Here is a 14,898-nt window from a genome sequence, read left to right on the forward strand (position 1 = left end):
ATGTTGGGTGCATAAATATTTACCATTGTTATATCTTCTTCTTGGATTGATGCCTTGATCATTCTGTAGTGTCCTTCTTTTCTCTTGTAAAAGTCTTTGTTTTAAAGTCTATATTGTCTGATATGAGAATTGCTACTCCAGCTTTCTTTTGATTGGCATTTGCATGGAATATCTTTTTCCATCCCCTCACTTTCAGTCTGTATGTGCCCCTAGGTATGAAGTGGGTCTCTTGTAGATAGCACATAATGGGTCTTGTTTCTGTATCCATTCAGCCAGTCTTTGTCTTTTGGTTGGAGCATTTAATCCACTTATATTTAAGGTAATTATCAATGTATATGTTCCTATTACCATTTTCTTAACTGTTTTGGGTTTGTTTTTCTAGGCCTTTTCCTTCTCTGGTGTTTCCTGCCTAGAGAAGTTCCTTTAGCATTTGCTGTAAAGCTGGTTTGCTGGTGCTGAATTCTCTTAGCTTTTACTTGTCTGTAAAGGTTTTAATTTCTCCATCGAATCTGAATGAGATCCTTGCTGGGTAGAGTAATCTTGGTTGTAGGTTTTTCCCTGTCATCACTTTAAATACGTCCTGCCACTCCCTTCTGGCTTGTCGAGTTTCTGCTGAAAGGTCAGCTGTTAATGTTATGCATGTTCCCTTTATGTTATTTGTTGCTTTTCCCTTGCTGCTTTTAATATTTTTTCTTTGTATTTAATTTTTGATGGTTTGATTAATATGTGTCTTGGCGTGTTTCTCCTTGGATTTACCCTGTATGGGACTCTCTGTGCTTCCTGGACTTGATTGACTATTTCCTTTCCCATGTTAGGGAAGTTTTCAACTATAATCTCTTAAAATATTTTCTCAGACCCTTTCTTTTTCTCTTCTTCTTCTGGGACCCTATCATTTGAATGTTGGAGCATTTAATGTTGTCCCAGAGGTCTCTGAGACTGTCCTCAGTTCTTTTTATTCGTTTTTTCTTTATTTTGCTCTGCAGTAGTTATTTCCACTATTTTATCTTCCAGGTCACTTATCCGTTCTTCTGCCTCAGTTATTCTGCTATTGATTCCTTCTAGAGAATTTTTAATTTCATTTATTGTGTTGTTCATCAGTGTTTGTTTGCTCTTTAGTACTTCTAGTTCCTTGTTAAACGTTTCTTGTATTTTCTCCGTTCTATTTCCAAGATTTTGGATCATCTTTACTATCATTACTCTGAATTCTTTTTCAGGTAGACTGCCTATTTCCTCTTCATTTGTTTGGTCTGGTGTTTCTACCTTGCTCCTTCATCTGCTGCATATTTCTCTGTCTTCTCATTTTGCTTAACTTACTGTGTTTGGGGTTTCCTTTTCACAGGCTGCAGTTTCATAACTCCCGTTGCTTTTGGTGTCTGCCCCCGGTCAGTAAGGTTGGTTCAGTGACTTGTGTAGGCTTCCTGGTGGAGGGGACTGGTGCCTGTGTTCTGGTGGATGGGGCTCGATCTTGTCTTTCTGTTGGGCAGGGCTGCATCCAGTGGTGAGTTTTGGGGTGTCGTTAACTTAGTGTGATTTTAGGCAGCCTCCCTGCTAATGGGTGTGCTTGTGTTCCTGTCTTGCTAGTTGTTTGGCATGGGGTATCCAGACTGGAGCTTGCTGGCCGTTGGGTGGAGCTGGGTCTTAGCATTGAGACAGAGATCTCTGGGAGACCTCTCACCAATTGATATTACATGGGGCCTGGAGGTCTCTGGTGGTCCAGTGTCCTGAACTCAGCACAACAGTCCAGAGCACCAAGACCCTGTCAGCCACACGGCTTAGGAAAGCCTTCAGCCAAACAGAAACATCGTGAACAGAGCGCACACCTATAGAAACCCTCTGGTAGTTTCCATTCCTTTCTCTATCTATGTATTTTAAATTTATTTAATAAACTGTATTTCAGGCATCTTAATTTGGTCTGTGAGCTTTCCTATTCCAGGACTTCTGGGATAGCTTGCCTGGTAGAGTACTTGAAGGCTTCTGCAGCCCAGGGTAGTTTTCCACATTACAACATATATAGTAGAAGGAAATGATAAATTTCAATTGGAGCTTAGTGAAAACAAAGATGTAATTTTTCCCCATCCAAGTTCATGGATGTGGAGTTCAAGTTCCAGTTTGTGGAGGAGTTAAATGCTCTAGTCCTAAGGCAAGCTATGTGGCCTGCTAGAAAGCCAGTGGTTACATTTGTTACAGATTTTTAGAGTATTTTTGATCAGATAGCTATTGTAATGGGGAAAGGATAGCCTAACCTTTATATGCCAAGTAGAAATTTTATCTGTTTGAGAGGCTACCTCACTATATACATCAGAAGTCCTTTCTGACTTTCAAAAGAAAAAGTCATGGTCACCTAGAGGTCAGATTCCTAGACCACATGCATCACTTGATTGGGATATTAGAAGTACAGGAAATGAGGCTGGTCCCTATTAACTCCCCAGAGTGTCCTGGAACATGTACCCCCAGAATTAGGATATCATTATGTTTCCTAATTACTGTGAAACTTCTAGGTCCTAACCTGGGATCCATGAAATAACCCTGACTTCCCCATATCAGTTAAATCACTTTATGTTGGGCAATTCTCTCAACCTCACTGAAGTTCAGATCTTACATTTATAAAATGAGGAAATTTGCATTTTACGTATTCTAGAAGGTGAACTTTAGTACTGCCAGAGCTGTGATTACATTTATGACAAAGATAAATCTCAAGGCAGCCTTGGGCATTCTTGCTGGAAAAAGGCAGAATACTTACTTAATGAGAATTTTATTTCTGGTCCAGGAAATTTCAGGCTGAGGATAGGATTCCACTGCACACATGAAAGTAGCCACTTCTTCAACTAAGGCATCCACTGTTTCAAGAGGAGTGGTGATGACAGGGGCTGAAAGGAGAGGAGAAATCAAATGAGAGCGTTCTACGGTACTGCTTACTAACTCTTCTGTAAGTAGTCAGAGGCCACCACATACCTGAATGAGAATGACATTTCCCCATAGTAGAAATTTGCCAAAAGGAAGGAAAAATTTTGTGCAGAGGATTTTGTTGCTACTTCTAAAGTAGGCATTTGAGAATCAAAAGAGAAGGCTCTCAGGAGAGTCGGACTTAGATTTATTATATATGGGTAGAGGCAGATCCAGGTTTTGTGAAGTTCAAAGTTATATAATTTAGGTGTTCTTTTTAAGAAAAAATATATAAAATTATTAATACAAAATATCTGTTGCCTCCCTAACACCAATCGACTTGAAGGGAAGTGTCACTGAAGGGAAGTCAAAGTGAAAAGAGAAAGCAATCTTAACAATTCCTGTTTAAAAACAATTTTTCCCAAATTTTGTTAAAATGTATGTTTATATGAACACATTGCTAGAAACCACCAGAGATCGTAGAAGGGGGCTCCTGTAAATGAGAGGCTTTGAAGGTGAAGGTTCATCAGATTTATAAAGAATTCACATCTGAATTATGAGTAGATTAGAAAAAGACTCAATAACAAAAAGACAACCCAAACAACAAATGAGCAAAGGATCTGAACTGACCTGTCTCCAAAGAATGTATACGGATGGACAACAAGCATGTAAAAAGATGCTCAACATCATTAGCTATTAAGGAAATGCAAACCAAAACCTCAGTAAGATACTAGTTTACACACACTGGAATGGTTATAATAAAAAAGAAATATAACAACAAATACTGGCAAGGATGTGGAAAAATTAGAACCTTTGTGCATTGTTGGTGGGAATGTAAAATGGCACAGCCACTGTGGAAAACAGGATGGTGGTTCCTCAGATAAGCATAGAATTAATATATGATCCAGCAATTCCACTTCTGGATATATGCCCAAAAGAACTGAAAGCAGACTCAGATATTTGTCCATCCACGTTCAAAGCAACATTACTCATAGTAGCCAAAAGGTGGAGCAACCCAAGTGTCTGCCAACAGATTAATGGATAAACAAGATGTGGTATATCCATTCAACAAAATATTATTTGACAATAAGAAGAAACAAAGTATTGATACATGCTACAACATGGGTGAAACTTGGAAACAATAAACTAAGTGAAAGAAGCCAGTCACAAGAATGACATACTGTACAATTTCATTTATATAAAATATCCAGAATAGTCATTATCTGTAGAGACAGAAAATACATGAGTGATTGTCTAGGAATTGGGAAGAGGATGGAGGGCTTAGGGAGTAATCTATGGCTAAGGAATGCAGGATTTCAAATAGGTGTAATAAGAATGTTCTAAAATCGATTATGATGATGAATGCACAGCTCTGTGAACTGTATACTTTACCCAAAGAGACTGGTATGTGAATTATATCTCAATAAAGCTGGGGGTTTTGTTTGTTTGTTTTTGCTTGGGGTGTGTGTGTGTGTGTGTGTGTGTGTGTGTGTGTGTGTGTGTGTGTTACAAAAAGAAAGACAAAAGGAAGAGAGGCCATAAACATGGTCCCTCTCTCCTCCCACCTCCATGAGATGAGGGTCACCTGGCTTAGAAGAATTGGGGAGGAAAGAGAAGTTAAGAAGGATGAGAATGTGTTGGTAAAGGGATGCACCCCACTTCAATTTACAAATCTGTGAATTCCACCAAAACAAAGGGGTGAGGTCCTGGTCACCTCAAGGGTTTGATGGTGTGAGAAAGTGCCGGCCCCTGTATTTGGGTGAGTCTGAAAATCTACCCCATTGTATAATCTGATTTAAAATAATTATCATCACTGCTTTGTTATTATTTATCAAAGATTTATTTACGATTTTTCATGGAGCAGGCACTGGGTTGACTAGAAGCAAAAAGATGTGTAAAGCACATCTCTGCCTGGTAAGAGTCCACAATATAGATGATAAGGTAGGATAGATACATAAAATGATCAGCTATAATAATCAGTTATGCCTGCTATCCTGGCATAATTATTAATAGTACCCCCATACTCCAAAAATACCTGAGTTTGGACAGTAAATTATATGGTCATTTTAGTTAAAATGCAAGGTGCCTAGGAAAGCCAAGTAAGTAGTGTGAGCAATATTTTAGATGCAGGGTAGGGGGTGACAGCCCCATAAAACAAGAAAAAACTGGAACATTGGCCATTTAAAAATGCATCCAGGGCTTCCCTGGTGGCGCAGTGGTTGAGAGTCCGCCTGCCGATGCAGGGGACACGGGTTCGTGCCCCGGTCCGGGAAGATCCCACGTGCCGCGGAGCGGCTGGGCCCGTGAGCCATGGCCGCTGAGCCTGCGCGTCCGGAGCCTGTGCTCCGCAACGGGAGAGGCCACAACAGTGAAAGGCCCGCGCACCGCAAAAAAAAGAAATTAAAAAAAATGCATACAGTGTCTAAATGAAACTTATTTTTTTCAGTAAACTCAGAGGCAAACTCATTGGCTGAGAGTAAGGGAAATGGTGGTTGGGAGTGTCCACTTAGCCCATATCTCTTTCGTAAGTGTTATTCTTTTCTTAAGGTCCAGTTTAAGCATCATCTCCTCCCAATCTCCCTGACTTCCTAGATAGAACCAAATGCCCTTTTCTTTAACCTTGGGTCATCCTATATATGTCACTCATAGCACTTGCCACACAGATGCTATTAGAATGATTTATGTCTTTGTCCCACACTCAGTTATAAAAACCTTAAGCTTTGGGTCAGGGACCATGTCTCAGACCTCTCTCTATCTGGAGGGCTAGCACACTGACTAATGTATTGTTTAAATGAACCAAACTCTATTACTGAGGCCTTTATAAAAGGCATAAATTTTTTAAAAGGTTGAGAGAAAGTAGGTGAAAGAAGAGGGCAGAATTTTTAGGTGAAATGACATCTTTTATATCTAGGCAGCAAGGCACCCCTTTTCCCAACTTTGCACTAAAATGGCCATTAATATATACAGAATGCTGTACAAAGAAATAAAGAAATTAAAAGTATTAAAGAATAGTTAAGAGACATAAAAACAGACAGACACTAATAAACTTCTAACAGAAGTTCCAAAAACAATACAATAGAAGAAATGGCACAGAAGTAATATGTAAAGGGATAAATCACTGATCATTTTTCAAAAGTGAAAAAAAAAGCAGAAATATTCACGTTGAAAGTTTCCACTAAGCATCAAGCCAGATAAAGAAAAATAAATTTATCCTTAGATACACTGGATTAAAACTGTAGAAAATTTAAGATAAAGAAAATCTTAAACCTTACTAGAAAGAAAAGATCAGCCACCTTAAGAAGAATGCCAATTAGGCTAACCTGATATTACTTGGCAACAGTTGATACCAAAAGGCAATGGACCAGTATTTTTAAAAGGCTGAGAAAAAAATAACTGTTAGTCTGGAATTCTATAGCCAGCTTAGATAATCATTTTTTTTTAAAATGAAGACAAAGTAAATACACAGACAAATGCTGAGAGTATTTACCACTGAGACCTTCTCTGAAACAGTTACTGAAAGTATATAAACTCCATAAGAAATAACTTGTACCCCCAAAGAAAGGGGCCAGTGATGAGAAACTGTAGTTAGCATAGATGGTGGTAAAAAATAATTGCAATTTTCGACACTGTGGAATATATATTTTTTAAACTCAATAATTTTTGTGTTTAAAAAAAGAGTGGAACTAGAATTCTAGACAAACAATTATAAGATGAAAGTTTAGGGAAGAAGTTCAGCAGATTGTTAAAACATTCTAAGTTCTTTACCGTAAGCAGGAAGATGACAGAAACACTGAATAACTCTAAACATGGGGAGAAAATATATGGTTAGAGACATATTGTTAAAATTTCATTAATGCTTACCACTAAAATAATAGATTAAAATCCCAAACTTCCAGAGTAGCAGAAGAAAAAAGAGACTAGAACTGTATCAATTTAAAAAAAATGATGAAGAAGCAGAAAAGGATAAATAAGCCAAGAAAAGGTATAGTTAACAGAAGACACAAATTAATGTGGAAGAAACGTGGCCAAATATATCAGAAATCACAGTAAACACCCATGGTATAAACTGATCTATGGAAAGACAGACACTATCATACAGGATTAAAAAACACAAAAGACATGCCTAAATAAATTAAAACAGAAACATTGGATATAAAGAGAATGGAAAATATATACGAAGTAAACAAAGTGATAAAGCAGTAAAGTAGTACTAATATAAGAAAAAATGGAATATAAGGTGATAAGTAAGCCTTTAAAGAATGAAGAGAAATACTACTTAATGATAAAAGGAGCACTCCATCAGGAAGATACAACAAACATGAAGCTTAATTATTTAAAAATATAGACTCAAACAAAGCCCAAACTAAAATTAATATTACCAGAAGATATTACAATGAAGTAATAGGTACTAAATTTTTAAAGAAGATTACACACACACACACACACACACACACACACACGAGAGTGGAAAAATGAATGAGGAGCAAAATGTTATAATCATTTACCTCCTAGTTGTGAGCATTATGTGTAACTTTGTGTTTTGTTTTGCCGTACCTTACAGCAAAGTATTACAGGAAAATACTATATAATATTTAAAAATATATAAAATTAATATATATTATCTTTGTAATAAAAAATTATAGGACATAAATCAGAAGGCCACAGAAATGTTAATTTTCCAATGCAATGGAAGCAAATTTGTAATTGATAACACAGTTTGAGAAAGTCAGTCTCTTAAGAAAGAAAGCAGATTTTTCTAAACAACTAATGAATGAAATAAGCAATCAACTGCATAATCACATAGATATTGAGAGATTAGAAAACAAAAAATATTATAGTAAGGTCATGGGATGCAAGTAATGATGGCTAACTGATAGTATTGAATGCTTTCATTGTTTAAAAAGAAAGCCTGTTGAGGAACTAGACGGTAAGAGGTTCTAGCACAGGACTTGAATTCAAATCCCTGCTCCGTCACTTACTTCCCACTCACTTAACTAGTTGCCTTGGCATCTTCAGCTGTAGACGGAGATAATAAAACCACCGCATAGGCTTGTCATGAGGATTAAGTGAGTGAATATACATAATGCATTTAACATTGTCCTTGGTCCGTATGGAACACTCTGTGTTATTTGATTCCTATAATTTAGAGACAGAAACCTGAACTATTCAGTTGTTCTCCTGGTTGCTGTATTACCTGCAAATTACCAATAATACTTCTAGGAGTCTATCCCAAGGAAATAATCCCCAAATGGAAAGGCATATAGATGAATTTCACTGCACAAAAATAGATTAATTGTACAAAATTGTACTAATTGTGTGAAAGTGGAAGAAGAGTTAGGCACACAGCTTTGTCTTCTAGCTGTGGTCTACTGGAGCTGGCTTGTACTGGCTTGCAAGAGTCATGTGTTAATTTCTCAGAAATTTAACAAGATAATGGAATAGAGCCATTATTAGAAACTAAATTATATAAATTTGATTAGATAAATTGTGTTAAAAACAAAGTAATAATACTCAACATTTATCACTTTCTAATTATTTTTCTATATTTTACTATTATCTATGTTCTTGTGGTTATTTACATCTAATGTCTGTAGAAATTGTAGGTGTGCTACTATATATCTCCTCCCAACTCAGTGTTTATTGGTACCTGGAAATTGGCTGTGACTGGAGCACTTATACAGCAGTCAACAAATGTAACATATCAGGGCCTTTTTTCCCTCAGAGAGGCAAATGTTCAACATATATTAGCAACTGTTATCTAAACAGGATACTATTTACACAGTCACTGCAAATGGTACTTTGAAGATATGATATAAAATATGCTCATGCTTTAGTGGCAGGGAGCAGAATTGCATAAACAATCTTATTATGATATCTTTTTTTGGATATGTAGAAAAAAATGGAAGAAAATATATCAATATCTTTACAGTCCTGGAAGTGTAGGTGATTTTCTCTTTTAAACTTTTGTATATTTTGTGTTTTCAATATCATTCTTAATGGCCATGAATTATTTTTACCCAAAGCTCCAAACTTTATTCATTAGTTTCTTCTCATTCAACATGCAGATGCAGAAGTGACAGAGTTAACAGACATATTATCTTTCCAACGAGGCAACACAAACTCTGTTGAGATCAGTTAAGATCAAAGAAGTAAATCTTAGAATGTCTTGATAAACTTAGACATGGAGAAATACATGAGCTCTTACTAAGAACAGCTTCCCTTAATGTTCAGTGGCATGACAGTTTCATGTGAGATTTGATTCTGTTTTTAATAATTTTAGCATCTAAAACTGATTAAAACCCTGCTATCAGCCATGCATTATACTTTTCATTCATGATCTCATTTATGTATCACAACAAACATAAAGGCAGATACTTTTATTATTCTCATTGGCAGATGAGGAATGAGGGCGACGAATTGTTCAACAACTTGTCTAAACAAAACAAAAGCAGGAAGTGATAGAACTGAACTTCAAAGTTAAGTTTGATTTAAAGTACCTATCTTTTAACTCTAAGGTATACCATGTCTTCAGTGTGGTACTAGTTACAGAAAGGGGAAAAACATGATTGACACCAATATCAATACCTATAGACAGAGTCTAGTCAGTTAAGTCCACTTTGCCCATATTCCAAAATTACCCAAACAAATCTGCTTTCAGATGTTTACTGGTACAATCACATAGTTGTATTTAATGACATTTGTTGACTCAGCAGACCGTCTCCTGTTTGCTTTCATTCTACTATCCAGCTTTCATCTCAGCCAGGGCCTGTTTAAACTAGGACGCTATTTCTTCCCTCAATCCAAGGACCACATGAACAACAAATACATGAAAATAAACACAATGCTTTTCTGTACCCAAAGAGTAACTTGACTTGGATACTAGCTGCTGAGAAGGATATGATATTACCCTTTTATGGGCTCTAGCACATGGCCATTGACATACCAACTTCTGATTGACCAGCTGCTGACTGACATAACCAAATGACTGAATAAACAAAGAAGTCAGGTGTATTTGCTCCTTTTTGTTCTGGTATAATTAGGGCTCAGACTTGGAACATATTCATGCTTTTCTAACATCATGAATACAGTATTGTTTTTTCGGTATGACAAAACACTTTGGTGTCGGAAATTTTTCAAATCCCCCAAAGAAAGAGGATGTTCAGTATTGCTCATCATTTGGCATATCTTACAAACTGACACATTTATTCTGCTGGTGATGTAATCAAACATAAGTTATTTTTTATTATGATGTCTTTGGAACTTGTAAGGTTCACTGATCATCTCAATAATTATTGTTATCTCACTTATTAACACCGTATCATTAATTCTTTGTCACAGAACACACTGTTGGTCCTTGCCTTCAGGAATGACACTGGGGACAGGCAGGTAGGAATTCTGGGTCAGCCTGTTAGAATTTCTGAAATGACCTCTCCTGGGGGGCATTCCTTTGGGATTAAGAGATGATTTCATAGGGACTCATCTAAAATGTGCTTGTTCCCCAGAAGTGATCACGCCACCTATCATTGACAATCCTTAGCATAGTACATAACATTGTAAGTTGAGCACTGATAGGTCCTTCATTTTAGGAGAAAACTGAGGCTTACAGTGACTACATGCTTTCCCTAAAGACACACAGAAAGGCATTGGGGACTAGAAAAGGAACTCGATTGTAACATTCTCTTCCAGACCTGCAATATCCTTCTTTCACTTTCTTCATTATTTGACCTAGACGACATGGTATGTTGCCAGATAATCTCAGCTCCCTTACTCTCTAGTCCTTTAGCTGCACTGACCCTGGAAAGTACCAATCTTGAACTAATCCAACCAGCTGTCTTCACTGCTCATATGTTCATAAAGTATTGTTGGATAAAGTGAAACAACAGTGCAGATCAGGACCATGATGGGCATGCAGTCTCCAGTCCCAGCGGGTCCTCAGCATGGACATATGGTCCTTCTCCATTATCGGATACACTTCTCTCATCTTCCTGAATGGGACCATTTCCTTGAGGTCCTCTAGGCATCCCTTACTTGTCACTTTCCCCCAATAATCTCACATCCTATTTCACTGAGAAGTTGCCTACTTCACCTTTCGAAATATGGCAGAAATCTTGCCATTTCTTCTCTTTTTCTGTTCTTTAAGGTCAATAATATTTAAAGCAACTGTGTTTCCGCAAACGTGGAATGAGTCACTCTTTCAATATACGTTAGTATAAAACATTCATCCAGGACTTGGTATCCTGGATTTCAATGGCAGCTGTGCCTGATCTGACTTAGTCATGTGTCGAATTTGTGAATTCTGTCCCTGTAGACATACGATTTAGAAGAAGAAGTTACTAAAATACACCTCAGGTTAAATCACTTGAGACTCAAGAGCCTCTAGGTATGGTAGTTATGGGGTAATTTTAAAACTGGAATTTGGACGGGAGTTCTTTGTGCATAGCATGTTAACAAATTCAGGGCTGCTTACATGAACTACTATACTCCTACAGAAAATCCCACTATACACTTAATACTCCCTAACAAAGCGTTAAATATTATTGAAGAATGTGGTTAAGGCGAATGTTCAGTGAAATGTTGACTATTTTCATACATGACAGTTTATAAAATTTTCCTCCTTATGGTTTGATGCTGAGCTCATGATTGAAAGTATTACTAGTTGAAATGATTCAGAAAGATAGTGACTTTTCCCTTTGTCTTTGAATATTAGGAATATCAATGAAATTAAAACTATAACGATACACTATTAATTCTACAAAGTGGGTTATTAATTTTATTGAGGAAATCCTATGCCGATGGTTGGAAAAGAACCCATGGAATACTCTTGCAGTATTTTAATTGTGTCGGTTTATTTTGTGATATATTATGCTGCAGACGCCTTGATACATTCACGCTAAAGGACTTAGGAAAAAGGTATACCATCTAAAAAGCCTCTTCCCATTATTGCCTTCTGCCAAGAATAGAGAAAACAACTAGAGATATTTTGTGTAGAACAATTTCATTACTTTCAATAGTATTAAAATAATCACATATTAATGTGTTTTTTGGTACCAATATATCCCATGTACTTCAACATTTAAAATTTTAAGGATTGTGTTTTCATGATAATGTTTATTCTCAGAACTGGTAAGTGTAGTTAATGAATGTTTGCTCCTCCAGGCCTGGTGTTTTGGCTAAGGCTGATGTTAAACCCATATTAATTTACATTTTTTAATAATACTCAAATACTCTCTTTGAGTAGGTAGGCAAAAATATTTTTTTGATTTTACAGTCTAATTAAAGCAGTAAATAAATTATGAACAAATAAACAAGGTTGGGGTAACAATCTGGCTATTGTTGTATTGAAGTCAGGGTTTTGGCTTTGTGACATTTATGCCACCATTTTTGAAGTTTTCAAAATAAACAGTGTGCTTCATCTGTAAAGTTTGGAAGCTACAAATCTTCTCTTTTTAGAATATAAATTAGGAGGTTGGGTTTGGTTTTTCTTTGTGCACGAGATTCTAATTTGGACCAGAAAATCAATTGTCCTGCTCCTTGTAAGACTGGATTTCAGTAAATTTTAGTATTTAACCATGTCATTTTAATGTAACTTCATGGTTTAGAATAGCACAAATAAATTTATAACAATCCATAAGTCCAGACGTCCAGGTGCTGCCTTTCCGGACATCCGTTGTATGATCAGGAAGTATTAAAATAATCTGAAGCCAATGTTAAGTCTTTCTGGCTATTATTAGCTATTTGGAAAGATCTAGATTCTCTTTTATCTGGAGCTACCTTAAAGTATTAGTTGACAATTAGACATTTAAATACATTTGAAGATACTGTTCTACTCATGTAAAATAGAAAAAGAAAGCAACAAAACAACGTAAGTCTATGAAATCCGACTGTTTGTGAAGAAAGCTGTATCTTGTTAGCATGTGAATTTTGACCTTGTGGTTCCAGAAATTCTAATGAACCACAAAATCTAAGCTATGTTTCCCATCTACATACAATATATTTTAGTACCTTCACTTATCTATACAATACAAACCTGTTCAGTTCTTTGGTAAAGTAATATGAAGGGAAAATAATGCATTTGAGTGTGCCATAAATCACAGAACCTTTTTTACTCTACTGTAATACATTTAATTTGAAAACTCTGTAGTATCATTCAATCTGCTTTCTCGTGTCTTTGTAAAAAGATTTCAATGAAGCCCCCAGTCACTTCACAAGTCACCTATTTTCCTATCTTTCTTCCTGATTTGAAATACCCTAGTCTCAGTTTCATAATACGCTGGCCAGAAACTGTGGACATTCTTGCTACTGCAACAGGTGTTTGTCAGTTTCTTAAGTTGCTTTCCTTTCCCCTGAGGTGGTGTTATTTCCGGTACATTCCAAAGGCTCTGAAAAAAACTTTTCACAGTCTCTTGCCAAACCAAATCATGGCTCCAGCCTCTAAGTTATTGAGAACCCATTGTTCTTCAGGCTTTTATCTTCTAGGCACTTGTGTGCGTCTTTCTCTAATTCCAATGTGGGAGGAACTAAAATATTGATTAAGAGTTTTGCAAAGCTGAAGCTGAAAATGGAAATGATTTTTGTCCAGAAGCAAACACTCTGGATGTCTGGGAGTGCGGTTGATTATATTCCCGGCAAACCTGATGTGAAAAGGTTTTCATCATCCATTTAGACCACCCTGAAGTTTGACATACACATAAACAAACTGACCTCGATAACTTGCAGTCTACCTGCTAATGTTTCCCCTATAAGTGAGGGCTCCACATTCACTGAATGGCTTAACTTTTTATTGCAGAACCTAAGCAGAGGAGGGATAGCAGTAGAATGGAGACCATCAATCAATTGCTTATTTATACAGTTTTCTCCCTCTCCATATACTGCACCCCTACTTCACCAAGTGAAACCCAAGCATGCCATAATATGAATCAGTCATGATCGGAACACACGCATGCACCTCAGAACTATGATAAGGCAAGAGAAGACAAGATTGCTCAAACCAACCTTTTGGAAGTTTCTCAGTCCCGCTGAAGGCAACCAAAGTAAGAATATGTACCAGTGGAATGTTGACAAGCTCTCTCATGATTAATCCAGGCTCAGGCAGCAGAAAGTTCTTTCTGGACAACACAAGGAAAATGCCCCCCCCCTCAGTTTACATTTTAAAGCATAGTTTGTTCCAAAAGGGTCGTCTGCTAATGACTGTTTGTGTCAGCAGCTCCACTGACTCTAAGTATAATCAGGAATTCTCAGACTTGGCTGTAATGATGGACACGGCCAGCTGGTGAGTATCCACTTAGGCCAGTAATGCAAGTGTAGGGCTGGAGGAACAAGGGAAAGAAAATCCCTTTAGAATCCCTTTTAAGACAGTGGTAGAAGGACAATACCAGATGCCTTTCGCAACCATCACTGGATTCCCCGAGGTATAGTTTTCCTGGTCTTCTGAGTCAGCTCACCATCCCTCCCGCACTCACCCCAGAGCCCTGGGCATATCTAATCATGACTCCTCCCCATTTCTCACTTCCCCCTCCCACATCCATCCCGTTAACAATTCCTACAGATTGCACCAACTCGATATTCCTTGATTTCCTCCCCTCCTTTGATTCCAGCTAGTCTCACCCTATCCCAACCTCCCTTTCAGACATTCATCTTCTTGGAATGACAGTGGTAACCTCCTGTCTCTTCTCTCTGCCTCGTGTCCTACTGTCCTCTAGTCGCTTTTCAGATCGCCTGCCCTACTCAAAAGTCTTCAGTGGCTCTTCATCATAGAAAAAAATATTCAAACCTAATATGACGTAGGAAGGCTCGCTGGACTCTGCCTACCTGTTTAGCCCCATCTGCTACAATCCATGCCTCTAGTTTAGTATTTAGCAACCTGGTTCCCTGTATACAGCCTTCCTGCCTCCATGAATTGTTCCTACTGTTCTCCCGTCTTGGAATGCTTTCCCCTCCTCTCCACCCAGTTAATATCTATCTCAGCTTGATCATTATCTCCTCCTGGGAGCCATCCTGGACCAAAACTCCCACATC

At 37.4% G+C, this 14,898-nt stretch overlaps 1 protein-coding gene across 5 annotated transcripts in view; it reads right to left on the reverse strand.

The window, feature by feature from the left end:
• Nucleotides 1-13,982, reverse strand: part of MUSK (muscle associated receptor tyrosine kinase) — a 92,079-nt gene extending 78,097 nt beyond the window's left edge. For all 5 annotated transcript variants that reach the window (XM_060153348.1, XM_060153346.1, XM_060153344.1 and 2 more), the window contains exons 1-2: nt 13,876-13,982; nt 2,741-2,867 (exon numbers count right to left, since the gene is read on the reverse strand). In XM_060153348.1, the coding sequence (XP_060009331.1) occupies nt 2,741-2,867; nt 13,876-13,954 (206 nt within the window). In that variant the 5' untranslated portion in view covers nt 13,955-13,982. The remainder of the gene's footprint in view (nt 1-2,740; nt 2,868-13,875) is intronic.
• Between the last annotated feature and the right edge of the window lie 916 nt (nt 13,983-14,898).

The sequence above is a fragment of the Lagenorhynchus albirostris genome, chromosome 7 (assembly GCF_949774975.1).
Source record: "Lagenorhynchus albirostris chromosome 7, mLagAlb1.1, whole genome shotgun sequence".
Classification (NCBI taxonomy): Eukaryota; Metazoa; Chordata; class Mammalia; order Artiodactyla; family Delphinidae; genus Lagenorhynchus; species Lagenorhynchus albirostris.